The sequence below is a fragment of the Ochlerotatus camptorhynchus genome, unplaced genomic scaffold (assembly GCF_037179485.1).
Source record: "Ochlerotatus camptorhynchus isolate MF236.1 unplaced genomic scaffold, CSIRO-AGI_Acam_v1.1 ptg000078l, whole genome shotgun sequence".
In the NCBI taxonomy this organism is placed as follows: Eukaryota; Metazoa; Arthropoda; class Insecta; order Diptera; family Culicidae; genus Ochlerotatus; species Ochlerotatus camptorhynchus.
Genome location: NW_027040568.1, coordinates 4458573 through 4483824, shown reverse-complemented (window position 1 = coordinate 4483824; position 25252 = coordinate 4458573). Strand labels below are relative to the sequence as shown.

The window sequence follows — 25252 nt, the reverse complement described above, 5'->3', positions numbered from 1 at the left end:
TAGGGGCAGTAATGCTTCCTAAGTCAAAATTGACAAAATTTCCGTTAGAATTACGTTGGTTAGTATTTTGTTATATTTTCTACCCGCTGCAATTGCAGCATAGGTAGCTCCATTAACTCGCTGAACATTGTTAGAAGCGAGGGGAGTAGATACAGATGAAAAATTTGAAGCAGAGGTGATATTTGTACCTCCGGGTACGAATGTAGAATTTGTTCCTCGCTGACCGTTGTTAACAGCAGAGTAATTTGTACCTGTTCGGAAACGTGGAGCGTTTCCTACCTATCGCTTAGAACGATGTTGTAGGATCGCTTTGCGAGTCTTACGGTCCCAAAAATTGGATTTGTGGTTTTTTTTTTTTTTTGGGTATCAAGCTGGAGCTGCGTGACAGCTTAATTTTCAAGACTTGACCCGTTTGAATAAATTTTGCTTCTATCTTTGGCAATGCAGCAGAAGGACTAGCCTATGTTGGCCGCTTGAACACTGGATTCCGTATGCATTGTTTCAAGATAGTAATAGAAAAAAAGTAGAAGGGTCTGTGCCTAGGGGCACGAACGGAAGCTTGACGTAGGACCGCTAGTGGACGGAATAAATGTGAAGAGCATTAAGTTCTTTTAATTGATCAAATCAGGCATAACATTTGATAACGGCACAAAAGCATTTGTAAACAAACATTCTAAGACCCTTTACACGCGAACTAAAGTACGCCCACGCAAACCAATACCACTTTCGGAAAGGTGATAGTTGCCCCTATGCGATGATGTTGTTGGTTTGCGTGGGCGTACTTTGGTTCGCGTGTAAAGGGCCTTAGAAGGTTTGTTTACAAATGCTTTTGTGCCGTTATCAAATGTTATGCCTGAAATATCTATTATCTCAACTCTTTCCGTTTTTGAATTGTAGGCGATCCAAATTTGTAGTAATCTTTTTCAAAAAGAAAGTTGATTACGAGAATCAATCAAAATCACTTGCACCCCTGCTTCCAAGTTTGTGTGGTCGTTGGGGGCTTGTGGTTCTGAATATGGATAAACAAGCACAGATAAATTCTATTCCAACTCTTTACTGATGTAAGCTTGATGGCCCTGAAACGGGCCGTTTTATTGAAGAGGACATCCATGGCCACTTACGTTTGGCGTGTTTAGAGTAGGTGACAGCATCACGGACCTAATTTTCCACGAACACCTTCAGCACACCTCGTAGATCAGACCGGAGATACGTCAGACACTGCCACGGCGAGCCAGACGACGGATGGTGGTTACCTCGAAGAATTTGCGATGACGATTGGCACCTCCTTTGCCACGACCAGCCACGACCTACTGCTGCTATTGCGACCACGCCGTCCGAAGCGAAAATGAGCTGATACCTTTTTTTTTAGTTTAAATGATCTTTATTTTAGTTTAACTTGGACGATTACCATATAAATTTTTACTAAGTGATTTAATTGCTTTCTTCATCTTTAGGTATGGGCAAAATTCAAAATTTGTTTTACAGAATTAGTCCTAGACTTAGTACACGGTCGACCACCTTGGTGGGATTGGTTTGTTTTGTTTTTAGAATTTGAAGAGAAACTACTTAATACTACTATTGACAGCTTAAAACTAACCTACTCTACTATATACACTTAACCTACTATGTACAAATTGCTTATTAAAGCATGTTCAGAAAGATTGCATTTTTGAATAAATTTGGTTGTCATATCATCAATTTTGGAATCTACTTTGGGAATTTCTGCCTCTTGATGGAGGTCTGCTATTCTTGTGTCGAATGGACGATCTAGGATCATCCTCAACACTCTATTCTGTGCAACCTGGATTTTGTTCCTGTGGGTCTGAGCGCACGATTCCCACACCGGGGCGGCATAGAAGATCGCGGGGGCTATGATCTGTTTGTAAACAGCCAGTTTGTTTTGCCTTGAGAGGCGGGATCTGCGGCAAATGAGCGGATACAAACACCTAACCAAGGCGGAGCACTTAACTAGGGTTTTCTCTATGTGCGAGCGGAACAGGAGCTTCTCATCGAACAACATCCCGAGATAAGTAACATCAGTGGACCACTCGACCCTTGTACCATCCATTATTACGGTACAGGAGGGAGACGGTTTAAGTTTTAATGATTGTCTGTGAAGGAACATGATCGCTTGGGTTTTCGAGGCGTTGATTTTGATTTTCCACGTGGTGGCATAATCAGTAAAGGTGTCAAGGCATCGTTGGAGCTTGTTCGTAATTTCACGAGGCATCCTACCCTTGACGGCTATCGCGGTGTCATCTGCAAACAGAAAGAACACACAACCGTCTCCTAGAGGAGGGATGTCCGACGTGTAGATGCTGTAAAGCAGTGGTCCCAGCAGACTCCCTTGCGGAACACCTGCTGGGATCGGAAATTGTCCCGAAAGGGAACTATTCAACGACACCCTGAACGACCTTTGCTGGAGATAGTTACGGGTGATTTTCACAAGGTATGGTGGAAAGTTGGAGTTACAAAGCTTGTATATAAGTCCGTCGTGCCAGACATTGTCAAACGCCTTTTCGACGTCTAACAAGGCCATGGCTGTGGACTTGGATACAGCTTTGTTACTCCGGATGTTATTCATCACCCGCACTAGCTGATGATTGGTGGAATGCCCCTTACGGAACCCGAACTGTTCCGGAAGAAGAATGTCATGTTCCTCCACAAACTTGTTTAGTCGGCTGAGGATCAATTTTTCGAACAGCTTGCTCAGCGCTGAGAGCAGGCTAATCGGTCTGTAGCTTGACGGTAGTGAAGGGTCTTTCCCAGGTTTGCGGATCGGGATGATTTTTGCCACCTTCCAGATGCTTGGAAAGTAGTGCAGCTCCAAGCATCTGTTGAGGATGGCAGCCAGCAGCGAGTGCACCCTCGCGCTGAGATTTTTCAACTCTAGGTTGAATATTCCGTCAAACCCGGGAGCCTTCATGTTCGTACTGTGTTTCAGCGCTGAGCAAATTTGTTCCTCTGTAATCAGTTCTTCTGGAGGGACGGCACAAGGGGAGGCATCTAACGTCTGGACGCACTGCACAACCTGGTTCTCGAGTGGACTTGGGATTGTAGAGCCAAGCAAATGCGACTGGGCAATGTGCTCCCCAATTGCATTGGCCTTCTCTTCGTTGGTGATAAGCCGTTCGTCATTGACTCTAAGTGGTGGAATGGGCTTGGGGTGAGACTTCAGCACCTTGGCAACCTTCCAGAATGGTCTGGAACGGTCGTCCAGGTTCTGAACGAGCCGCCCGAAACTCTCGTTCCGGATTGAGACCATTCTGGAAGCGATCTGCCGATTCAGATCGACCATTTCGTATTTACGCTGCAGATCCCCAGTCCGCTGAAACTGGCGTCTACGAACATTTCTGAGCCGAATCAAGAGTTTGGTGTGGGAATCAATTGCTTGAAACTTACCCCTCACAGGAACTCGTCGAACGCACTCTTCGTCAGCCACGGATATGGCTTGATGGAGACCCTCCAGGGCCCGGTCGATGTCATCCACTGTGTCGAGCGGTGGGTTGTCGTCGATGTGGCGGTCGACCACGCGTCGATACTGGACCCAGTTGACTCGATGGTAGTCCTTCCGCTGGCACGGTGCAGGGGCCACGTTGTAGCCCAGCTCGGTCAGCACCGGTTGGTGGTCCGAACTCAGGTCGTTGACGGCAACCGGCTTGGCTAATCTGGTGTTTGCCAAGAACAGGTCCAGCGTCGATGGGTTGCCCGTCGGTGATGTGAAGGTTGGTTCGTCCGGAAACCAGACGGAATAGAGACCATGCTGGAAATGGTCGAATAGCAGGCGGCCGTTCTGGTTCTGCTGGTAGTTCCGCCAGGCCTCGTGCTGGGCGTTCAGGTCCCCTCCGATTACAAAGCGGGCATTGGTGTGGGTTATGATGGCAAGGTCGTTCTTGAACTGCTGTGCTGTACCATTGCTAACGGTACATTGCCGGGGGCAGTAGACAACGATGAACCGGACGTTTCCGGTCGATGTTTCCACCTCAACGCCGACGGCCTCGATGATGGAAGTGCGGTAGTGGGGTAGGGTGCAGTACTTGATGCCTTTCTTGATGATGACCGCGACACCGCCCCCCCTGGAGCTGGTGCGATCAAGCCGGACAATGCTGTGGTCGGGCAGCCAGAAGCTGTCACCGGTCTTGAGGTGGGTCTCGGTGAGAAGGCCCACGTCGATGTCGTGCTTGCGGAGGAAGTCTACAAGCTCAATGTTTTTCGCCCCTACGGAGCGAGCGTTCCAGTTGGCGATCTTTATGGGTTCACGGTCCATAATTAGCGACGAAGGAGATGATAGCTTGGAGCTGTTGTGTTCTTGTTGCGCAGGTGCGCTTGATGATGATGGCCTGGGCCAACAGTGTGACGATCTCATCCGTGGACAGCGGAGAATCGTCTGTAGCTTCACCGGTTGTACAGGCCAATCCCGGAGCAGGGGGATCCGTCGATGGCCCGGAGGCTTGACCGGGTACTGCAGCGGCAGCCAACTGTTGGTTGAGCGGGAGCGGCGGCAACACTGGAATTGGCCGTGATTGGACCGGTGATAACGGAGGAAAGTTCTGCGCGTTGTTTTCTGGAACCTTCTTGCGACCGGGCTGGCTGTTGGACGAGGCCTTCTTCCGGATCTCGGCGTATTCGGCCCGCTTCGGACAGGCCTTACTCGTGGCCTTGTGGGCGGCACCGCAGTTGGCGCATGTGGGAGTGGCTTCCTCGATGCTGTCGCAGTTGTCGATCTTGTGGTTTTTGCCGCATTTGATGCAGCGGCTGGCCATGCGGCAATTCCTAGTGCCGTGCCCGAACAATAGGCAGTTCGAGCACTGAGTGACGCCACGGTGGGTGGGTTTATACCGCTCCCACTTCACTACGATGTGGAACAGTGTGCATGTCGTCTGGAGATCCTTCACGGTTGTGGAGTTCTTCTCCAGATGGACCAGGTAGAGCTGGTCACGATACTTGATGGCCTTGCTGCGGGTCATCTTGTGGACTTCGACCGGCTTGAGGCCGTTCGCCTTAATCTCGTCCATTAAGGTGGTGGTGTCCATGTCGTGGAGCCCGCGCAGCACCACTTTCAGCGGCTTGGTGGCCTCGATGTCGTGGGAGAAGTACTCCAGCTTCATTCTGTCCAAGAGGGCCTGAACTGCGTTTAAGTGTTTTTCGGCCGGGACCATCAGTTTGTAGCCTTCCGTGCACCGTTGAATCAGCTATCATTCGAAAAAGCGATTTCGGTCTTTTGTTTTGAATGGTCTGAGGTTTCATACGATCAGAGGATGATGTTTGTGTACAGTGCAGGCCTGAGTCCAATCTCAGTCGGCGCCATCGGCATGTTCTAAGGCATAACATCTCTGGGAGCTGCCTCCCTGGCGTCGGTAGCATTGGAGCTCAGTACGGAAAACAAATCTCGCGTCACTTTTCAATAGGTCCTATCTACATTGATCGATTCTCTTCATCGACACTCTCTTTCGTAAATAACTCGGCTTCACAAATCTGGATCAACAATAGAAAAGAGCCCATCAGCATTTGTAAACAAACCGTTCCAAAGCCCTTTACTCACAAAGCGAAGGCCACCCACACAAACCAACACCATCATCGGATAGGGGAAACTTCTACCTACAAGATGTTGGTGTTGGTTTGTGTGAGCGGCCTTCGATTTGTGAGGCTTTGGAACGGTTTGTTTACAAATGCTGATGGGCCCTATTCTATTGTTGATCCAGAAATGTTTCCTGACGTCTTCGTCGAATTAGATGCTAGATTGTTGCTTCTTCCATCGAAAATATCCGGCCGTGGCGATTCAAAGTTGATCAAGGTTGATCAAAATAATTTGTATCCCTGCTTCCAGTTTGATTACATGAGCATTTTGTGTGGTCGGTGGTTCAGAATATGGACAAACAGGCAGATGAATTCTATTCCTACTCTTTTCTGTAATAAGCTTGGTGGCCCTGAAAAGAGCCGTTTTGTTTCCAATGTTGGTGATGATTTAACCTCCGAAACAAAACAGAGTGCGTCTCTGTCACTTCAAAAACGTAGATGACATCCATGGCCGCTTACGCTTGGCGTGTTTAGTGTAGGTGACAGCATCACGGATCTCATTTTTCAGGAACACCTTCAGCACACCTCGTAAATCAAACCGGAGATACGTCAGACACCGCCACGGCGAGCCAGACGACGGATGGTGGTTATCTCGAAGAATTTGCGTTTCGTTCTGAACATGGCGATGAGTGTGTAAAGTATTACGCAATTCCATCCTCCCTATTCGCACGCGCCCGATGATCGGAGGCGAATGCCACTTCGACTTGTTTTGTCTACTTACTACTCTCTGACGACTGTGCTGGGGAAGCAGCATATGCATGTAGGTAATTGGTGGATTTGTTAGTTAATTCGACGCTTTTGGACAATGCTGAACATTTACCAGTTTTTCAATAGTTTCTTGTTGAAAATCAACATTTGGAAGCATTTTTATCAATGCGTAGCCATATTTCTGATCGATTGGTGATAAAATTATTGAAATTGGACCAGGGGCAGCTGAGTTATTAACGTTCAAAATCTTTCTTAATTTGTTACATGTTCCATTTTCGGTTTTCACAAAGTGTACCCCCATATAGAAATCAAAGACGTAGTCTTACGTCAAAATGCTGTGACGTGTGCGCTTAGATACATCCGCGTAGTAAACCGATTGAATAAGTAAATCCGTTTCGAACGAAATATCTAAATTATGTAAGTTACGAAAACCGCGCGAATTCCGAAAGCCGTGCGAGACAACCGAAGCGAGAAAAAAGGCTTTTTATCATTTCCTCGCTAAATATTCTACTTATTTTACTGTTGAGCTTTGTTTCAATTTAGTTATTTTACCGCACGTATCAATCATTTCAAGATTTCGCGACCGTACCGAACAAATTCTATACTACAGAAGCTCAAAAGCGTTTGACAAGCTCTACTGAATTGCGTATCACTTCTGCGTAAGCTCCGTAGACGTAGGCGCGTTGATTCCGACAGCCCCGAAAAGTTAAACATGCATCAATACCACATAAGGAAAGATCGATTTTACGTATGGTTTAGTTCATAGATTAACATTGACTGCTATTTACAAATGTAAGTACTTGAACACTAAGAAATAAGTTAACTCAAATGCTTTAACCGCATATATAAGAGATTTCGCGTATTGAGAGAATTATATAGTAATCGAGTACAACAAACTCAGGGGAATACAATACCTCCAAAAGTTTAAAAGCTATTAATTGTCACATACCTCTACTTTTACTTATTTCCAAAACTATTCCTCTCCTTGTTTATCTGCTAAATGATATTGGTCTGCCTGCGTTTTCTTTTTAAAGTTCAAGACAAAATAAGAAGATTTATTCTACAACTTTAAAGGTTAGTTGCCTCTCTAAGCGGACCCCCCGCATCTTAATTCTTTTGTTAATCTTCTTAATGTCATTGGACTTTCTGAAGTTTCTTATTTAAGTTCATTTGATGATTATGATATCTCATTAGTCTAATTTACTAAATTATTAAAAGCTCTAATTCACCTAATCAAGCATAACCCATGCTTTTTTAAGTACCTGCACATGTGCTTGTAATCTAAAATTAAACGTGTTTCAAGTACTTTTGATTTTGACCTATACCTATTTATTATATCTTAGTTCGACCCAGGTAACACCTTCATGTGACTAAAATGCTTCATTTTGAAGTTAGTTTCCTAGCTGATTTTTAAATTATATAGGGTATATGCTCCAATTACGCTCTCACGTTTCCACTATGTCGCACCACAAAAATACATATGGGTATGTCACAATAGAAGCACACCACAGTGGAAATCTCGAGCCATAGTTCAAACACTTATCCCAAATCAAAATGAAGCACATATAAGATTAGTTACAATACCATGTACAAAAATTATGTTTAACATTGTTTCCTGAGTAATACTTCAATGAAAACAAAAATGAAAGCTTGTCACGCAAATAGAAGGAGCACCGTTGGGCACTTTCTGAAATATTTCAATAGTATAATTCCCTTGCAAACCCAAATAAATCTATCTGCGTAAAATAAATAAAATAAGAGTACTTTGACTATATGTTTTTTAGTATTACTTCTACGTGAAGTCAACGATTTACATAGTTGAAGATGCTAATTTCAAATAACAGACTGTAGTGGTAATTTTTATACGATAGATGGAGTAGATGAAAGCATAGAGTTGATAGTTCCGTTAGAGTACGGCAGTGTGAAGATTGTATATAGATATTAGAACAGCGAACTAGGACAACTGTTCCCACTTCACTCGGACATGGAGCATAAGGCTAACTTTTTCTAAGGCCTTAAGGTTGTTTAGTTCCCTAGACTTGAAGTGAACGAAATAAAAATCATTAGAAATCCCGTTGCGCGAATCGCCAGGACGGGATTTCATTTTCATTTTGATTACTTGGAGTGGCACAACTCCAAGTAACTTTGCCAGTTCATCTTTGATCTGATCCAGGGATTCACCACTGGGCAGTCCTTTCATGACAACCTTGAACACAAGTTCAGTTTTGGTGCCGTTAATAAAAAATTTGTGCTGCTTCTCAGTAAGATACTTGAGAAGACATTTAAATCCGTCCAAGGTTTCAGCCAATACACGGCATTCACCCCGACGTCCAATTTGTAGAGAAAACTTAACTTGCACGAAGTTCAAAAGTTCCATGCGAAGAGCATGGAAATCGGAAGTGGTTATCACAATAGGGGGAATCTTTTCCTTCTTGGCATTAAGCCGGGAAAGTTTACTAGAATTTTTCTTGGATGATGGATCATTCTCATCATCCGTGAGCAATTCAAATTGATTACTCAAATTAATTTCATCAGAAGGGGGATCAAGAGTTTGTCCCTTTCTTTTGCGTTTAGGTGCCATGGAGGCAGTAAATTTTTATCCAAATCGACTTCCAAGCAGATTACTATAAGAATCTGAAGGATCGAAGAAATTCCAGATCGATATCCAAGAAGGATTACCTCGGGTAGGGTCCAAACAAGGATCGAAGAGGAATAAGAGTTGAACAAGGTAGAACATTTTTACAGTTTGAGCTCTGAAAAGTGCTGTTTAAATTTGGTGTAGGGGAAACGCTCCTATAGTTGCGGTACGTTAGAAGCGTTAGGTTCCTATAGTTGTGTATGGAGTCTCCATACACAACTATAGGAACCTAACGCTTCTAACGTACCGCAACTATAGGAGCGTTTACCCTAGCTTTAGGTAGTAGTAACACTTCCTTCAGCAAAAAGCAAATAGATTCGCACGGCAAGAGAGCACGATGCGGACTGACTGTGTACCTAATATTAGCTGATACACAACTGTCCGCATAGGTGATTATCACTTCGGATTTAAGAAAAGATTTGCAATGAGGACCATCTACTGACAGCAACAGATATTTCGTGACTCATCTGCAAAGTTGGCGCCAAAATCAAACATTTAACATCGGCACTTGACGCCTCCTGCATCTTAACAAAATAAGCAACTCTTTTGAAAACGTCAAAATTCCACAGCTTAAGTGAACCCTACACGATTGCTTTTATTGACAATAATCGTATTGTCAATACATTCAATATTGAACTCAATACATCGGTATTGACAATATTTCTGTATTCACATCATCAATATTAATGTCAATAATTCCCCTTCGCGTCAATATATTGATAAGCAGTTTGGTAAAGAGAGATGATCAACCCAATTCGTACCTTCCCCAAAGTGGTCCTTGCTCGCTTTCGACACTCAAAAAATTCCACACATTTTTATTGATGAATTTCCATGTGAAATTCCACATGATTTTTATGTGACCACACATACACAAAATTTACTCAGATGTACACAAAAAAAATTATATGTCAAATGAATAGTATGTGTTGTCACACGTGGCTCCTATATTTCAGTATGTGTCCGACACACAGATATCATTTGTTGATCACATTGCAAAAATTCATGTGTGGGGCACATAAATGCATTTTTTGTAATTTTCACACTCACTACACTGTAGAGATGAACTAGCCAACGGCTAAAAATATCTCTAATAAAGTTAAAAATAAAACACTCACTACACACCTCCGCTGTTCGGTAATTTTAGAACAACGTAGGTTTACGGTAAAATTTTAAAAAATCAGTGAAAATTTCAAAAAGTACAAAATGTTTTCCGAAGTTCTATAGGCTTAGTTGAGTTAACCCCATTTAATTTGTCGATTTTATTGATTTCTTACGTGTAACGACAATTTTAATGTTTTTCCGATTTTTTCAGCTGTTCAAAACCCCGGTAAAATGTTACCGCCTTCGGTGATCTGAATTCAGTGTGCAGCGGCTGACTAGGTCACCTTAATCACGACACGCATTGTCACTTTAGCTCTAATCCGGCAATTAACAACTCCTTAAAATGCCTCATCAACAGGAAAGCATCAAGAATCAAGCCATAAATACAATCTTGCGCCAACGTAAACGACGACGACGAGGAATGAGAGCCCATGAACGCTGTCGAGTGTCAATGAACGATCATTATTTATGGTATTTTGATATGATAATTAGGCAAAGAGGACCTTTTTCGTTTCGGTTATGCGTGCGTGTGCTGGTTCGTGCTTGCCAGTCGGCTAAATAGCAACAGGACAGGACTAGAATAGAGATGACGAAGAAGAATTTTTATTTGCTTTGAGTGCGTATAAGTTTATATTTACGAGCTCGATCTATCGAGTGCGTTGCGTCTGTTTAGTTGGATTAGAGCAAGAGAGAATGACAGGAACATATGAATGTCAACATCAGTGACAGTACGCAGTAGATTAAAGGTTATGTTGAATATTTTGGTGTAATGTTCCAATGCAATTAAATCATGTTAGTGATTATTTTTATAAAATATTTAAATTAGAAATATAATGTTCAAATTTTAAAATACTTAGTGTATTAGATGGGAATACACTAATAATGAACTCCACCGAACCATTCGACAGTCTCGAGTACTAGATTGAGGATCGGTCCGACAGGAAAAACTTGTTATTTAAATACTCTCGTCCGCCTGATTCGACTGTATTGGTGGACTTTCTACGGCTCCTTGCGAAGGTATGGCCTTCCACTGGACAACGGCGAGGTAGCTATGTTTCCTATATGCTTCAATATTGACAGTCCCATTCTGAATGCCTCTGTCTTTCTCCACATACCTACTTGCACCTTTTTTCTTCCATGCTGCTTTTTGAAGTCTACACATACCTATAGATTCCGTATAACATTTGAGAAAGGTAGATGTTGTCCGAAGGGATTGATACCGGCGCGGCAAGCCAAGGCGCGGATCGGTCGGTTCAGTTCGTTAATGGTTATGCTTCGGTGCACCATGTTGCCACATTTAACCCATCAGCATGATTCGAGACAGGCGAACCGAACAGTGAACCGACGGGCGACTGACGACAACAACCGGTGTACGTAGTTCTTACTTTAGTTTGCTTCGGAGCTTTAATGCGCGGCCCGCTCACCTGAGCATCAATGATGCCAGTTGGTTTTTGATAATATGTGTGTGATACAAATGGCTACCCTAATAAAAATTGTATGGTTAATTTGCTTAACGACGTGTTCTGGGTATCATCCAAACCATTTATGGAATAGTTCAATGATTTGGGTTATCGTTCGTTTATGGTTATTTTTTATTAGGGTAGTGACAAGATGCATGGTTAGTTCTACAATGAAACAAAACGGATTTAGCAATTTCAATGCTTTCAATGTCAACCCTAATATAAAAAAATACCATACCCGAACGATAACACATATGAGAGAACTATTCCACAAATGGTTTGGCTGATTTACTGAACATCCCGCATAATAACCATAAGAAGCGCCTAACCACCAATTCGGGATATCATCCCAACTTTATGTGGCATGGTCGAATCATCTATGATATCGTTAGTGTATGGTACCAGTTTATTAGGGATGTCGTTAAGCAAAATAATCGTACAAATTTTGTTAGGGATCACACAATTTAGCATACGGATTTTGATCTGTGGTTTTGAGCCAATTGGATCCAACTTCAACCACTCAACTTTGACAGTTGTAATCTGTAGATTTTTTAGCCTTGAATCCTCAATTCCCGACCAACAATTGAAAAGGACTAATCAGCTTTAGTTAACAAAACTTTGTAAGCCCTTTTCTCGCAAAGCGTGGACCGTCCACGCAAACCAACAAGCATCATTGTGTAGGGGAAAGGGTATATATAGTTTTTTTTGCCAGAAGCTGGTAGGCCCTTTTCAATAATTGGTCGTGAATTTCAAATTTAGCCACAATGAACATTTCTAGATAAACATTTCAAAGGGTCCTATCTGCATTGATCGATTCTCTTCATCGACTTTCTCTTTCGTCAATAACTCAGCTGCAAAAAGTTTACCTGCTGTATTTGACGTTTTGGACGCTAGATAAGAACCACCTTTATCAAACTATGTGGATTTGCTATCGAGATTTGCTTCTGAAGAAACGTGTCTCGTGTAGCTACCATTTTAAAACCATGAATCTGCCAGCCTTGCCATAAAGCTCCCCCTTTTTTCTGTGAGCCACAAACATAAGTCTTCGGCTATGCTCGGACCGCTTCGTGTGTAAGTCACTGGCGTCGTCGGGTGACTGGGGTGGCAGATGTTTCCTTCGGCGCAGCGCGGTTTAGTTTCGAATATCGTCACTTTGGGTAACGACGTGTTGGTTGGTGAGTGTTGTGTTGCTGTTGGACGGTTTGTTTCCGTCCCTCCTCGATCCGATTGCTGGGAGCATATAGGTGTGTGATTGCGCTTACCTGCTTGGAATCGTTTGTGCACCCCTCTTCCCTCGCCCTCCGTGGTATCCTGCGCCGGCTAAATGAGGGTGCAGTAGCAGGATTAGGGTGTGTAAGAACGCGCGGTGTTGCGATCGACGACAGCGTAGGTGTGGGTGTACGTGTGCAGTGACAGAAGATAAACAATAGATGTGCAACGATTTAAATTTGGAAAACGACTTCGATGAAAGGTGAACTACGTGACCGCTGGATTGCAAACTTGTGTTGCGAGGAAGAGCAAAATTAAGTGTAATTGAATGAGATTCAATTGAGGCGTTTGTCCGTGATAAGCTTGCGATTGATTATGCTAATTGATGGTTACTTAATTTGGCTAATTACGGCAACTGGTTTACTGTGGCGAGTGTGAGCTGTTTACATTTTGTGCTTGCGGCGAAAACAACAACTGAAGAGTTTATACACGAAGGAAAAGTGCGACCATCTGTTGCAAGGTGAAGTGCAAGAGAAATAACAACAAACGAAGAGTGTGAAATAATGGTTTCTTGAAAACAGAAATGTTTATTTAATCAATTGAAGGAGAGTCGGAGATCTGACGGAAAACAGCAGCTAAAACAAGAGTGATTGATTTCGTTGTAAGTGGCCCCAGTCGTGCAGCGAGGAATACTACCTTAAAAAGTGGTTCAAATATCAAACCTGAAATCAAAACCAGAAAAAGGTGAAAAATTTGTCGAAGCTAAATTGAAAATTGTGCAGCTTTTGATGTAACGCAGCGACGCATGTCGCGTCGAGTTTTGGAATTTGATTGGTCGGTGGATTTTCCGACCATACCGAAAGCCAAAGTGGCCTATCGATTTGATGCGAAGCATTATCGACTTTGATCGACAGTTTGTCCGGTGATTCTACTGTGGTGGTGTGTGGCGATGTTGCCTGATTGTGATTCAAGTTGAGAAGAGATACCCATTTTGAGGAGCCGCCGAAGCGGAATGATTGGCGGCGGAGAGTCGTGAGCAGGTCTGATCGACTGGAAAAATGGTTGAGTGAAAAATTGCGCACTTTGTGGAGCAAGGAAAAGTGCGCCGACTTTTTTTTCGGATGTTTGTTTTGATTTGTTCGTGACAATTGAACCAACGCGCTGCGGACTAAGGGAGCAGTGCTTTACGAGTTTTATTTCGAGAGACTGCTGTTTGTTTTACACGAGATGGATTTGACCAGAAGAACACGTCGAACGGAGCCGCCCAGAATGATAACAGGTACGTGTTGGTTTACTTCTTTAACGGAGCATACGAAAGAATCTTACAAAATCTAGCATCTTTACATGTCGATCAAATATCAATTATATTCTTGTTTTATCGAATTTATTCAATTTTAGTTGATGAGAAATTCCATTGACCTTTTGAGTCCTTTTAATCTATTAACCTTTTTCCATTCGACATTTTGTACCTTAGACCTATTCTCGTGCAACATTTGAAAAGGGTATATCTGCTTTTGTTATCAAAACTTGTACTGCCCCTTTCGCGCGAATCGAAGCTTGGCTATGGAAACCAACATAAACTTCCTTCGTCCTGATAGTGCTGTTGGTTTGCGCAGGCAAATCTAATATATTTTGTTCATTCAACCAAAGTAACACATATTCATGAAATTATGTTGAGTAAACTTCTTTACAACCAAAACCACTCAAACAAAGGTTATATCAACTGTTATAAAACTTGTGTGTTGCTTGGAAATTGTAACTCCTGTGCACGATATTTTGAAACCCTTTGAACGCGTTCAGCCTCTTAGCAATCCGTCGAAGAGCACTGTTTAGTAAATCTACGTGTTAACCATTTAAGTTGTTCTCGCGTGATTTCTCGTGCAAATAGAGTCCATGTAGCATCGCGATGGAAGGGTGGTTTTAGAGTTCAAACCTGCTCCCCTTTCGGAGCGTTATGGTCCGCATAAAATTGTCTTTTTATGTTAAATGAGCGTCAGCATCAAATTTCAAATTTCCATAATGTACCTCCGTAACTCGATGGTTCTGTATAAAGTACGGGAGAGTTGACAAAGCAACATTTGAGTCAATTTTCCACTTAATTCTTGTGTATACAAATATGAGAAATTGTTTGTTCAAGATTCCCGATTGAAAATGTCTGTAGTGATCTCAAAATGCAGGAAAACTTTTCTTTCAAATCCTAGGTTTTTCTGACTTCGTTCAGAAGTTTTTCTTATTAATTACCTCCGGAAGATTCATCCAATTCAATTTGGAAGATTCTTCCAATTTCTCTAGGGAGTTTTTTTTCTGACTTCTCATGGGAGAGTCTCTCAACTATTACCGTATTTTTTTCTGTCTTATCCCAGGAAGGCTCTCCCATTTTGTCCCGAAAGTATATTCCATCTTTCCGCGAAAACTAGTTTCAGTTTTAAATTTATAATGTTTGTAACCGCTTGATTTCCCCCAGAAGTGCTTCAGGTTTCCTCTAGAAGCTTCTTTCGATATCATCTGTTAGTTTTATTTCAGGCTTCCTCAAAAAGTTTCTTCTGTATAAAGAGAAAGAGAGAAAGATAAGTAATTTCCATTTAATTCCACTACCTTATTTGCTTATCCTGGAAAACCTATATAAAGAGAGAGATTATACAGGTATTCCACTAAGACGCCCACATTCATCAGGATTCAAGTTTCTTCTGACCGTTACTGGAAGACTCTTGCAATTTATCCTGGAAGCTCCTCATGATTTTTCCCAGCAGTGCTGCTGAGTTGCCCCGAAAGTTTCGTCCGACCTGTCCCAAAAGAACGTTCGACGTTGATCACCCGACAGGTTCTGTCAGTTCCCTCGGATGTTTCTTCCAACTTTCCCTGGATTTTTTCTTGTTTCTTTGGAAGTTCTTTTAAACCTCTCTTAAAAGTTCCCATGCCCTTATTACGTAAGATTTAAAAAATAAATTTTCTTACTTTTTCTTACATTTTCTTACAAGGGAGGCAGGGAATCTCATAAATACCTAACGAAATCATGCAGAACACAGAACATGTTAGTAAGGGGAAGCTGGAATAGAAAAATCTTAAGTGATAAAAGCATGGCCCTTTAGCATCCACTGGAAATTTCTCTACGCTTATTGATCTACATAGATAACATTTTCCGGGAATGACTTCCGGGTCGTGTACTCTATTTTCAGTGAAAATGTTTATTTACGATATGGTTTTTAGCTGTTTCCTATGTTATTGAACTAGCATCCATTGAATTGGGAATCGTTTAGCGAAAACCTGGAAAAGTCAGTGTATTTCTTGTGTGAAAAAAATATGCTTCGTTCTCTCTCTGGAACAACATAGGATTCTGGCCTAGGAATGCTTTCAAGGACTGAGCTGGATTCTCAGGATTTTGTCACTTTGAAGAATTAGGAGCATTTAAAAGTTATTCTAAACACCAAGGTATTTGAGTATGAGTGACAAGGGAGTTTTGACTTGAAATCCAAGTCATTTGTGAGAAGAACTCCAGGTGAAATTTAAGAAGAGTCTGAATTTGATTTGAAATTTTTAGTTGGTTCTGAAGAGAATTCCATACGGATTCCATAAACTTTGAGATTATTGAATTCTCAGGATACTTCCTAAATAATTCTGGGGCTAATTCCATGGAATCCTTTAAGTTAGTTGCAAGCATTCTAAAGCGAACTCCGAGAAGAATACCAAGAGAATTATTTTTTTAAGGATATACAACTCTGAGGCGAGTTTCTGGAGAATACTGAGGATAATACCATTACTTAGGAGACTTATAAGTGAATTTGCACAAGAATTAAGATAAAAACTCCAGGATACTTCTGGGCAGAATACCAAGAAATATTAGAGGAGAATTGCAAGAAAATTCTAAGGAAAAAACATGTTTTTCAATGGGTTATGAATGAAAGCCTCAGTGAATTGTTTGGAGTATCATTAAAAATTAGAAGAGAATGTTCGGGTGAATTGAAAGATTTTTCAATTACAAGAGAAAAGAGCTCTGTAAAGAGGGATAACTCTAAGGAAATTCTAGAAACCATTGCACAAAAATCCTGTACAGAGTAGCCCTGGTAATCCTGGTAGTTAAAAAATAAAAAAATGTTTCACATTTCGGAGACAGTAAAAAATAACATACATTCTAACGTTGCGTACCAGCAAACCTCTAATGAATTCCTCGCAATATCCAACAACTGGAATGACTAATTTACGAACCCCGCTACCATTAGTCAGTACCCAAAGCATTGCAAAACCCACCCAAATTTGACCGACCCAAACGGAATGGATTTAGCAGCCGCAGTTTCATTAGACACGAAACTACTTTACTCACATTTTTTCGCGCTCTCTCCCCTTCCTCCATTGTCCACCACCCTTCTGAGGGTCCCACCACACACCATAAAACATTCATGTGCTTCAATTGCAATTGCGCTCAAAGCTAGAAATAAATTTCCATTAACCCAACACAACTGGAGGCCCCAGGTGCTGGCCAGCCACTCTACCACCGGCACCGGCCACCCTACGTAGTCTCCAAGTGAACCGACCACTTTGCCTTAGGTTTGCAGTTTTCCGCTAATGCCTTTTAACGCCGCGCTAGCTGCTGTTGCTTAAATTGCTGCTGTTGAAAGCAAGGTTTTTGGCCATTCACCATAGTAGGCCACCGCGTGCGCTTTTGCATTGGGTCCCATAGCGACGACGAGGACGGCAAAGGTCTTAGCAGCCACCAGAGAGAAGGGAACAACGAACGAAGTGGTTGTCGTCATCGTCGTAATAATACACATAAAAGTGCAGCGCTCGAAGACTGTTTATGCTTTATGCGAAAGAGAGAGTGTGCAGTGTGTTATATTAGGAACTAACAATAACAAGTCTCTGAAAATGAGTGCTATTATTCAACCTTTTTTTCGTTGTAGGTTCGTTGTTAGATGCAACCCGAAATGAACGCGAATATGGACACAATGGGCAATTTGTGGTGGTTAGCTTGGGGATTACAAGGCGGAAAAAGTGTCGCAAAATGGTTTCGTTTAATTGAATTAAGATGACCAAAGCGAAAAAGCGAGGGCGTAATTGTTTGACTTAACCTAGGTTCAGTTAATTAAGGGTTTCTTCATTGAGCCAGACGGAAATTTAAAGTTTGATTAATCGCAGTGCTTGGGACGTTAACGATCATAATTGCTTGATGTTTGGCAAAACATTAGCGATGTAATCTGATCTCATGCCGAAGGTCGAATGTTAGGATCACATGGAAATAATGTTACACGAGCATTTTATCTTATGGGATGCATGTTGGTAGCCATAAGATATAAACAACCCTTTACGAATTGCGTCATGGAACGTTCACAGTACCACGTCTACAAATTGCCTCCTTTGTTTTCTTTTTTATCATTATTGTCAGGTGTTAAAACTCTTGGGCCATTCGTGACCTGCCCGGGGATGAAATTTGAACTCATGACTTTGGCGTGAGAGGTATGGATGTTAACCACTACACCGGGGCCGCCCCCATTTTTCGCCTGTTATTGACAAACGAGTGGGACTGAAATGTATATCGATTGCTCATCCTGCCAACAACGTCTGCCACTGAGCAACAACCAGTAGAATATACATATACGGCACGATGACTATGGTGATGAGAGCGACTGTGTAAACACATTTGCTAACGTTTGTAAACAATCCGACACACAGTGAAAAGTGGATCCTCAGTATCGCATAATGGGTCGTTTCATGGGGCTCTGTTTATATATGTAAACCCGTTTTATAAACACTTGGCATTTCAGCTACTTTGGTTTCCGAGGCAAAAATTCCAATAGCTCTAAAACTGCCAGCCAAGCCACGGCGTTTTGCAATCCAGTTTACGTGATTTAATTAATTCTTTCGCTGTAACGGGTACATTCCAAGCATTCATTCACAGTGACAGCACAACTGACGGGATTTACCTATCATTTTCAAACTGAACCTTGGCAAAAATCAGAACCAAACTTACTCCAGCTGTCCGTGTCAATTCCGGAGTCATTATTAACAGGCTAGCCTTGGGGTTGTAACTGGATCTTACTGCGTAATCAGTCACCAACACACACCTAGTGCATGCATGGATACGAGGGTTCAACAGTAGCAGCTGACTGCTTGTTTGATATCTGAAAATCAAATCCTGGCACAAAATATTTACCACTTCGGGTAGTGCAACAGAGCAGGGGATAACAATAGGGCTTTGCACCCCTGCCGATGCATATATCCCTAGCTTTATACACGTCTGTCGATGACAATGGAGACTGCAAGCCCGGGTTGCTGTTTGGTCCCGTTCCGGTGGAATATGGGAAGTTAGGGATTACAGCGCGATAACCATGTGCCACATGTCGATAGATGGTCTATGATTCCTCGCTTATCCGTGCTAGGGATTGGGCGCGTGTGTGTCTGTCAACAGGGGCGTAGTGAGAAGTTGTGGATTCAAGGGTTGAATACGTGGGATCGAACTATAATCTTAAGTGTTTTAATTTTTCTGCATTTTCTTTTAACATGTGAGTTTATTGGGTATTTAAATTAAAGATGCTTATTTTTAGTTTTATCAAAAATGTCAGTTGAATGAAATATACATTATTAACATTATAGTCCACTCTTCACTTTTCCGTATAACACGCAGCGGTCTAAAATGTAACACCATCTAGCGACAGGAAGGGTCGGTAGCAAGCATTTGATTACAGCCAGGGGTGCGTAAATAGCAATTATTAAACAAGAAAAATACAATTTTAATTGATTAATAACAACCAGGGATTATTTTTGGCACATTGACAAAAATTGTAGACACCCTTTCGAATATGACAATAATTTAAAAAATAATGTTCGATTCACTCCTTTGTTTATGCTTTGAAGCATGCCTTGTAATTATTTAAGAATACATTAGCAGCCTTTCTTGACGCATGGGCGCTCGTGTTGCCTATATGTCGTGTTTCTGAAAAAATGAAGGAGTGGATCACATTGTTAATATAATATAAGATGTAATATCAAGCTGAACATTGCATTAGGTCCTAAGTAACACTGACAGATTCTGACACTTCAGATTCTCTGGCCAAATGTAACCCGTCAGCCTTACGAGTTTCCCGTTGCAAGTACAATGGCTTAAGCGCCACTCCCGAGGGAGACCAATTACCAAGTTTGGGGTTGCCCGACCGTATGAGACCTTCCAGGTTTGAGGTTCCTATTTTTCCCAAATGTTTGGGCGGGAAGCGAGTTGGCTGACTAGAGCTATCCAATTACGAAAAGCATGCAACAAAATAGTGAAAAAGATGTAAAAGATGAGAGAATGAACCTAATTGACGGTCAGTACTAAGATTAACCAACGCGAACGGTTATCATCACTGGCCAAGACGTTCCATTCACCTCGAACCGACCCGTGTCTGATTCGGAAGTTTTCCAGTTGGTTTCGGGGCCAACCTCCCCAGTAAAACATCCACAAAAGAAAATTTAAAACGGAAAACCTGGAAACTCTCCAACCAGATTCACTTTCTACTCATCAAGGCAAATCTAAAACAAACATTTGTGTAAACTATTATAAGGTTTTATTCAAACATAGCCTTTGAAATTCCAAAAGAAAAGCCATTATTCCATATTGGTTTATTGTCTAGTCTTCCTACAGGCGCAACAGTTCATCTTAATGCTAGCTTCATCTACCTACTTCTTCATTGCCTTTTACCTTTCCCCCCCTTGTCAGAAGATGTATTTAAGAGCAATCTTCTTGTTCTGTGACAAATCAATATATGCACGTCATTCTCGCGATTAACGTCAATTTCAGGCGCAATTGATATCGTTTTAAAACAGCGGAGGAGCGATGCCTGACAATTGCTTCTCTTCTTTAAAATTCAGTCAATTGTATTCATATTGAAAATGTCTTAAAATCCAGAAATTTCTCTACACCAACGATCTTGTAATTTTTATGAAGCCAGACAACTCAAAATCAACCTCATATCACTAAGTTTAGAGTTACTGAATCATAAATATATTTTGTAATCCGCAATACTACCTTTCTTCGACTACTAATAGGTTTAAATAAATGGATTATAAAGTCAAAAGCCATAAGGTCGATTATCGGTAAATTAGAGATGGAACTCAGATTTTTTTTTAACTTTGAACTTGAAAAAGATAAGAAGTGGGGGCGACCCTTGTGTAGTGGTTAACATCCATATCTCACGCCCAAGTCACGAGTCCAAATCTCACCCCCGGACAAGTAACGAGTTACTCAGTAGTGTTAAAGTGACTATAATATAATAAATAAAAAAAAAATAATAAAAAGATAAGAAGCCCGTGAAAAATACAAGCTCTAGGGTTAAGTTGTTTTTTTTCTAGACCTCATACTAAGGGAAATCATGGATATTCTGAGGATTCACGAAATTTTCAAAATTCTGGCTGTTGGAATATAAAATAATTAAGTTTCATGGACGCATCACTGCAGCATAAACTCTCAAATCCTCAACGTCTGATATTGAAAAATACTAAAACTATCATAAATCCGTAATTTCTTAACAGATTTTTTTTTGTTTCCATGTAAAACAACCTGAAATCTCCTCAAGTTTTGATGAGCTTTAAAAGATTTTGAAAAAAAATCTTTCGTTTCTGAATATTTTGAATTGAGATAGGGTAGTTTTTGACGTTGTGGGTTTGAGAGACTATAGCATGATGCAGTTATTAATTTCGATGCTAATTTTTGGATGAATTGGAAATACATGCTCTTAGAAGTAAAATTTCCACTAACATTTCTTTTACGAAAGCTTTTTTCAAGAACTTTACTCATTGATTGATACAGATTTTAAATACGGATTTTTTGCATCAAGATTTACAGATTTTTTCATGAATAACACAGATTTAAATGTGGCAACCCTGTACTCAGGTCCAATCGGGTTCAGGGTTGTTAATCGATCATTGTCGATAACGTCTGGGTTAAATGCAATGCAAACTCACCATTGCAGACGTGTTATCGTGCATTTCCAACCAACTCTGAAAGGAACATGATTATGAAAACGAAATTATCCCCATTTTTATTTAGTTATGCTTTAACTGCAAAGTGTTTTTTCTTGATGAAAACGATGATTCATGATCATTCAAAATTATTCATCCAGTACTTTAAAAAGATGAAATTGCTGTCTTAAATCGAATTGAATTCCATTTTGACAGCAATATTTGTGGGATGTTGTATACATAAAGTAGTATACGGTTTATACACAGGAAGTGTTTTGTCCCACCTCAATTCGAAGTTTTCTAGCATTTAAAAAATATTAAATCAAGCATTGTTCACAAATATTTTGATAAAATTTCCCAACACGTCACAGATCATGGAACCAGTGATGTAGCGTTTTGATGTCATTTAGTATTTTTCTACCATGTTCACTGCAGAAATATGGATGACATTTGAAATTTTAAGGAAAATATAGTATGATTATTTTTCAAACCCATGAATAATTTAGAAAACTTTCCCTGTCCTGACCTTTGCATTCGATTGTTTAGATTTTCGATAAATGAAAACGATAAAGAGATTTGTGAAGTTTTTGATTTGATTTGACGACTTTTGCCGAGAACAACGGGCATTAGAGTGGCTCACATGTATATGGGAGATTTTTTTTATAATTTTTGTCATTTGGTGAGAAAATCACTCTCTGTAACACGAGCTGGCGCTTTTGGCTTAAAGTTTCGAAATAAATGGAGAAATAACATTCCTTCACTCATTCGTGCATAAAACTGGTTCAGCAAACTCGATTCAACTCAGAATTTTAGCACATGTAGCTTAAACTATTAGGAACAACTTTGCTCAAGGCAGCATCACGATTCAAGTTAGCATTATGGTGATATTAATTAATTAAAAGCATTTTTCTCGTATATTGCATTAACATATCGGCAGTTTATGCAACGTATCAACTAGATTACCACTAAAAATAAAAGTTCATATTTTCCACAGGCCAACAACCAGACTCGTGTCAGTAGGTGAGATAACCACTATCTGAATGTTTCAGCTGTTTTTGACGTAACACGGACTGGTGCTATTGGTTTATATTTTATATAGAGGATTTGGTTGGAATTTTCATATACAAAATGCTCATATACATTCATACGCGAATATCTCAATAAAACTAACTGGATTCATGATGCAGTCTTCAGTTGAGTTGTTACTTATTGGTTGAACTACAAGTTTTGAAAATATGATTCAAATCGAGCATATGGAAACTTTTTTATGAACTTATGTGTAAAGGGGTGTAATTTTGTTCATATATTTTAATCAAAATCCCCATACAAAATTCAAACTAAAAGTTCCAGTTCATCCTAATGACCAAATGAGCTAAAACTTTCTGAGAATGGGTTTCTCACCTAAAGGCACAAATCCGTGGAAAATTAGAACTTTTATATTTGTGGGTCAGTCTAATGGGCATTCCCACTGGTTTTTATTTTAAATTTCGTTTTGGGACTCAAGGAGGCTTATTTAAGGAGCTCAAAACTACGGGAAACAACAAGATTAGGATTATGCGTTGAGGGTATTGTTTAAGAAATGTATCTCCAGAAGTTTTCAGATTCATTAAAACAAATCATAAATCTTCAACTCAGTTTAAGATATTAGATTTTTTACGTAGCCTCAACTAGATTTCTATAACTTTTAGTAGGTATTTTGAGTTGAGTGGAAGGTAATTAAACTCTCGCTTGTATTTAAAGATAAAAACTTAAAAATAATCTACAGGATTTTCAAAATATTGTTCATTTATAGAATTACTATAATTTTTAGATTCCCCCCTAAAACATTCAAAACCAGTTCAACCCCGTGCTACGGCCGTGAGCTGTGCCTATGTCCCCTAACCATCTACCCATTAAATATATCACCGGTATTTCCACACGTCATAAATCTCTCGTGTGGTTGTGACTGTAGTGGTAGTGGTAGGGTAACAGCTGATTCGGGACGCATCGGGATTCACGGGAAAATAGCGCTGGGCTATTAGTTAATCGTTTAATAAAATTATTTTAATTAACGATCTCCGGGTCTACGGTTCACACGCATGCTTGCTCACGCGCCACATCCACCTGGTCTCGGGAAGTGATTGAGGTGATTGAGTGACCTCTTCTGAAATTGGTTTACATTCCATTGAATTTTAACTGCGAATAGTTTATTCAACTATCGAAACCGGCTTACCGAAAGTTTTGCTACACATTTTTATGAGCTATTGAACATTTCCTACCTGAATATATTCATTGGTAAAGCGAAGCGCAAAAGGTGCATACATATGTTGGTACCTATAAAGATTGCGAAATCATAAAACCAAACGGTGTCGATATAAAACTTGACTTGGTTGGCTGCATTCGTTACGGAGACCGAGGACAGGCCGGTGCGGTTCGTCATGGAGAACAGAAATTGAATCAAAAATCACTGCCGGGGCTCTCGGGCTGGTCAAAGAAATGCTGTGTGCTGCTAGCTGTGGCAACGGAGCATATTTTTATCTCGTGTTTGTATGTGCGAAGGCTGTTAATATTTATAAGCTATTTATTACCACACACGACACATTTTTGCTCGATAAATTCAACCGTAGGTTTACTATTAATTTTGCAAGACGGATTAAAAAGCGTTTATTTGAAATAGTTTTGGATAATTCACTTTATGGTCAAAAATTGTCTTATGACATTGAATTTAGATGAAATAAATATCGGTTGACTGCAGTGAAGTTAAATTTGTTTTCAAATTCTTATTAGCTCTAATGTTGGCCTATATATGCCTGTAAAGATTTATTTATTTTAGAGCAGTGCGCCATCTGGACTATACAAGTGGATGTTTTTGGTTGCTAGTTAAAAATTGGCACTTGGGCCGGCATTACGGATTAATCATCTATTGAATGTTTGTTAAATGTTGTAAATTTCAGATAATGCTTGGAGTAAACCAGGGCTATTCTACAGCTGAAAAACTTCCTACATTCGGTTTGAATCCAACAAGTCTTGGATTTTGACATTCTGGTACCTAAGGGATTCGACGTTTTGGTACAGAGGAATATTCTGATTCAATGGCAAAATTAACAGGTTGCTTCAATATTCCATCAACATGATGGTTTCAAAATCTGACTCAGTAATAGCTCCTTGGAGTATACATAATACTTTTTATCTGAGCGGTGAACGAAGCCCTGTTTTTTCTTTGAATGTGGCAGAAGTTTTGCAATCCATCACCACCTTCAGCACTATCAAGACTGTTCATGCATCAAGCAGGCGGTGTGACGGTTTGTCGTTATCTGAGGCCCGTTATACAATGCCTTCCCGTTTTTGGCACAAATTTCTACCACTGCTTTCTAGATCATTTTACAGCCATCTCTGATCCCTAAAGCGTGGACGAGAATATCGTTAACTGAATTTTGTGATCTGCAAGCTGGCTTATTATCCTAGAGCTTATACTTTCCGCATCATGGATACATGGTGCCATCAACAAACATTGATTCATGACCTTTTGAATGTCAATAATTCTCAATCTCAACCTTCAATCGGTCGCAAAACTCGACTCTGTTTCCAACACTCATCAGAGTGTTGCCCTTTTTCCCACACGAACAAGACACGGTGCCCTGATCTCGAGGCAGCA

General features: G+C 40.8%; 1 protein-coding gene across 1 annotated transcript in view; it reads left to right on the top strand.

The window, feature by feature from the left end:
* Positions 1-12615: 12615 nt before the first annotated feature.
* The window catches only part of LOC135697836 (hemicentin-1-like), a 222064-nt gene continuing 209427 nt past the window's right edge, over positions 12616-25252 (top strand). Inside the window, exon 1 of the mRNA XM_065217681.1 lies at positions 12616-13972. Within this exon, the coding sequence (XP_065073753.1) occupies positions 13921-13972 (52 nt within the window). The 5' untranslated portion in view covers positions 12616-13920. The remainder of the gene's footprint in view (positions 13973-25252) is intronic.